Source organism: Triticum urartu, chromosome 6 (genome assembly GCF_003073215.2).
Source record: "Triticum urartu cultivar G1812 chromosome 6, Tu2.1, whole genome shotgun sequence".
Lineage (NCBI taxonomy): Eukaryota > Viridiplantae > Streptophyta > Magnoliopsida > Poales > Poaceae > Triticum > Triticum urartu.
Genome location: NC_053027.1, coordinates 22017594 through 22022110, shown reverse-complemented (window position 1 = coordinate 22022110; position 4517 = coordinate 22017594). Strand labels below are relative to the sequence as shown.

At 42.5% G+C, this 4517-nt stretch overlaps 1 protein-coding gene across 1 annotated transcript; it reads left to right on the top strand.

Annotated features, from left to right (window-relative positions):
* Positions 1-226: 226 nt before the first annotated feature.
* On the top strand, positions 227-3803 carry LOC125514015 (FBD-associated F-box protein At5g56370-like). The gene is made up of 5 exons (XM_048679261.1): positions 227-513; positions 730-842; positions 2010-2834; positions 2916-3071; positions 3160-3803. The coding sequence occupies exons 1-5, from the start codon at positions 435-437 to the stop codon at positions 3571-3573; spliced, it is 1587 nt and encodes a 528-aa protein (XP_048535218.1). The 5' UTR covers positions 227-434; the 3' UTR covers positions 3574-3803.
* Positions 3804-4517: the final 714 nt, after the last annotated feature.

Sequence of the window (4517 nt, the reverse complement as noted above, 5' to 3'; positions counted from 1 at the left end):
CCCAGACTGACGCTACTGTACTCGTTCGCTGCTGGTCGCTAGGTTGGGCCGGCCCAGTCGGATATCCGCCTGTGCGTCCCGAAAACTGCTTCCTATTGGGTCGTTCCACTGGAGCGCTCGCTGTAGGCCCAGTGATCAAACAAGAAGGTGGGAAAGAACAGATCTTGGGCCGGCCATCGCAAACAAGGTGGGAGAGAAAAGAATAGGAAAGATAGCCGCACCTAGGGTTTGGTAGAGTTATTACTCTTTCTTTCTTTGCCTTCTCTGTTTCGGTGGAGTGGATAACCCCGCCCGACCGCTCCGGCGCCGGCTCGAATTTGAGTTCGAAGCGGAACCAAAAACAAAGATTTATAATGAGAGGAGAGCAGGAGAAAAGTTGAGATCTGAAGGAGGTGTCGAGATCTGAAGTGGTTTCTCGGCCAGATCCCTCATCCATGGGGCTGTTTGCGCTCAACAGGCTCATGTCTCTGCAGCGCGACCGGCAGCGGCGTCGGCATCAAATTCGAGCCCGGTGTAAGGCCCCGCCCCCCTCTCTGTTACGTTTGGCTGGGTCCATGTTTTGTTCTCCAATCGGGCTCTTTGAAAGTTGTAATTTTTTTGCTCGAGGAAGCAACGGGGAGTTTCAACTAGGGGAAACAGTCAAGAGATTGGGTGCCTTTTCTGCTTTCTTCTATCCATGTCAAGAGATTGGCTACCATGACCATACTCCTTTTGTTTCCCCTGTCTCAGGTCGGCTTATGGCCTCAATGACGACGGGTAAAAGGAAGGGATCGCCCTGTCAACAAGATGACGACTCTGAATCTGGCAAAATTAAGAGAATGGCAATCCCAGAGCTCCCAGAGGTACATTTTTTCAAGCATAATGTCACCGGGACTGCTCTAAAAGGACTAATTCTCGTGACTATGCTAGACTAGCTGCATAATATTACGATTTGAAGACAGAGAAAAGATCCTTTTGGTCACATATTAATGTAGTAACAGAGAGAAGTTATTTTTGGTCACATCCTACTACGTATAACACAAAAAAGATGATTTTTTTTTACTCAACCAATGAGAAACTCGACAATTTGTTATAGCTGTAGCTGGTCTCTCTGCAAAGCATGGTAACGTGTCCCAACACAGCTTTCCAGAATTTTGTGCGCAATTTAGGTGCTTTGGTAGTATGTCTTGTAAAAGTGAACAGAAAGCTTTGATTAGCACTATGAAGCTAGTGTTGCGCTGTAACAAAGTTCATGTGATAATTGATTGGGATATATTCATCACAGAAATTTGAAAAATGATTAATCTTTCCACCTGCTGCAGAACCTTTTCCAAAATATTTGATTCTGCTATTGTGGTACCCAAATCTACAAAAAATATCAAAACTTTCACAATTGCACTATAGATGCTGTAGCCTGTAGGGTTGATTTTTAGCTTTTGTGCAATTTGTGCTACCTAAAGCTATTTATGAATTGAACTCTGCATTTTCTGCCTTTTTTTTCTTTATCTTCATGGTCTTCTTGAACATCTCTTCATCTTAGTTGCCCAGGTTCATGTTTTTCATGCAATGTCAGTGTCATTTCATAGACATATGCTATTTGTACCCTATGCTGAAATTACATATTCATTTCTGTTTCGTCACTGTTTTTAACCCATTTATAAACATATTATTGCACAATAACATACTCCAAATTGCACAGAAACATCATTGTTGGCTGGCAACTGATGCAAGCAGAAGTATATTTCATGAAGTAGTTAATTGGTTTGAGCTGTTAGCAACTGTCTCCCCCTCGTCCTCCACCTCCAAAAAGCCAGTAATAATGTTAGAAAAAAAATTCTCTATGCATTGCTGAGTTTAACCTAGCACAGTTGCGTTCCTTTGCACTATCTACCTATGTAAATCAGTGCACCCTGTGAAGGGCTACCTGGGTACAATGTTATTCGTGTGGTTTTACTGTTTTTCTTTCTCCAATTGTACCATTGACCTTGCACTTCCAATTTTGATCTTTTATCCAATTCTTGTGTGTGCAGGACATATTGCTTCGTATACACTCCTTAATGCCAATGCGTGAAGCTGCTCGTGCTGCTTGCCTATCTCAAGCCTTTTTACATTCCTGGAGATGTCATTCCAATCTCATATTTAATAAGTATACAATTGGCTTGAAGAGTGCGAGTGGCGAGAAGTTCCACCACAAGGTTGACTGCATTCTCAGGAAACACAAAGGCAGCTTGAAAACATTCAAGCTTGAGTACAATGAAATGAATGGGCTCGATGACTTCAGTTATTTTGACCGTTGGCTTCAGATTGCTCTTAAGCCTGGGCTTGAAGAACTCACCTTCGTGTTGTCTGAAACTGAAACAATGAGAAAATACAACTTCCCGTGCGCTCTTTTATCTGACAGGGTTGGAAACTCACTTAGGCACCTTTCACTTCGTTTTTGTGACCTCCATCCCACAGTTGAACTTGGCCCCTTGAGAAGCCTGACAAGGCTGTGCCTGTGCTATGTGAGCATTACGTGGAATGAGTTAGAGTGCCTTCTTTCCAACTCTCCTGCTTTGGAGCTATTAGATCTTACTAGGTGCACTGAGATTCGGTGTCTGAAGTTATCTTGTGCCCTGCAGCGCCTCATTATGCTTAGTGTTTTAGAATGCAGGAGATTGACAGTGATAGAGAGCAAAGCACCAAATCTCTCTAGTCTTTACCTTAGAGGAAGCAGCTTAGACTTCTCACTTGTGGAAACATTGCAATTGAAGGAATTATACTTGCAACAAGACAACCTTATCCGTGATGCCTGTGCCAAGCTGCCACCCATGCTGCCAAATATTGAAACTCTTGCCATAGAATCACCGTGGGAGGTATATATTCTCTGCAATATGCAGGTTACATTAGTCATCCCTGGTATAGTGTATCTGATACATGTCATTTTTTGTTTGCAGGTGGTCGATGCACCAATGCTGCCTACCAAATTCCTCTACCTTAAGCACCTCAACATTAATTTGAGAACAGGAACAACCGAGTACCGGCCATATGACTATTTTTCTCTGGTTTCTTTCCTGGATGCTTCTCCTTCCTTGGAGACTTTGGAATTAGATGTAAGGCGCGCTGTTTATTCATTTCATCCTGCAAAGCATCTGGGTCCGTTTAACTCAAATCATTATTATCCTTTCTATCTATTGTCAGGTGACTCAGTTGCGTATGTTGCACAAGTCAATTTTTGCTGATTCTCAACTGAGGCACATGCCTGAACACCGCCATAGCTGCCTCAAGAGCGTGAAGATCAGTGGTTTCAGCTCTGCGAAGTGCTTGATTGAACTGACATGTTATATTCTCAAGAACGCGGTGTCACTTGAGTGTCTTACATTGGACACCATTTATGGGCATAGGTGTTATGATGACGGCAAGTACGATTGGTGTATGCCCATGGGGGTTGGTATTCTCATGGAAACCCCCAGGGCACTCTCGGCTATCAGAACATACATTGAGAATAAAGTTCCATCTACAGTTAAGTTAACTGTTATGGAGCCTTGCAGCCAATGCCAGGCTAAAGCATTACGGCGGGCATTATCACAGTCGTGCAATGCGGTTTCCATTTAATTTTAGCTAACTGCTCCCCTGTTCAGAGCCATTTAGGCTGTGGCCCAATGTAACAGAATGTAAACTTATTATAGGACCATTTTTTTTCCTGAAGCATCAGACCTTTTCAATGTCTAGTTTTTGTAGTGTTTTCTTTGTAGGGATTAGTTGACAGTTTATTTTTGTTTGGGCCAGTGTTGTGTTTATTTTTGTAGTGTTTATTCAGTCGCAAGATGTGGTGTTGTGTTTTCTTTCTCAGGGTATTGTTACTGGCAGCAGCAACAGCTTGGCGCCCCGGTTTTGTTTATCACGCTCACAATACTGAGTCTGACCGTGCGGCTCATAGAGGCCGTGAGCTAGAGATAGGAAGGGCAAGTAAGGGAAATGACCTTGTTCTGTTAAGAGTGAAAGTGTATCAATTCATTTTGCTTCTACCGGCTAGCAAATTTGCTCCACATCAACTGTTTTTTTTTTCAATTTGGTGAGATTTGTATCCAACATGGCACTTTATTTTGCGTCGTCCAAGCACAATGGAGATGCCTGTCTTCCAACATTACAATTTCATCCTTAGGTCAAACATTTTTTTACAATTGTTATGGACTCTTTACGAAAAATATTTAAATTGAACTTGTCTTCCAAATAAATTGGTATATGCATCCGAATAAATATGAGTTTGCATCCAAAGAAATGAGCATTTGCTTCCATAGAAAGAATATGGAATCTGAATGCATGGAAATCAGGATTTGCATTCGTACAACAGAAAGGACGCCCTGCTTCCACAGATATATATTTTGCTTCCAAATCATTATGTTACGAATCTGAATCCATAGAAATCAGGATTTGCATCCGTACAACAAAAATGATGCCCACCCCCTGAATTTCAGCCGGGGGTGGGGCCCAACCTCCCCAGTCTCTCCAATCCTATTAGCCTATGATTAATTAAGTCGGTAGACTTCGTAAACTAA

Excerpts from the sequence above, each read along its gene's own strand:
- LOC125514015 (XM_048679261.1), top strand. The coding sequence starts at position 435 with ATGGGGCTGTTTGCGCTCAACAGGCTCATGTCTCTGCAGCGCGACCGG. Across the intron at positions 514-729 it reads GCATCAAATTCGAGCCCGGT|GTCGGCTTATGGCCTCAATG; the intron begins GTAAGGCCCCGC and ends CCCCTGTCTCAG. Across the intron at positions 3,072-3,159 it reads TGGAGACTTTGGAATTAGAT|GTGACTCAGTTGCGTATGTT; the intron begins GTAAGGCGCGCT and ends ATCTATTGTCAG.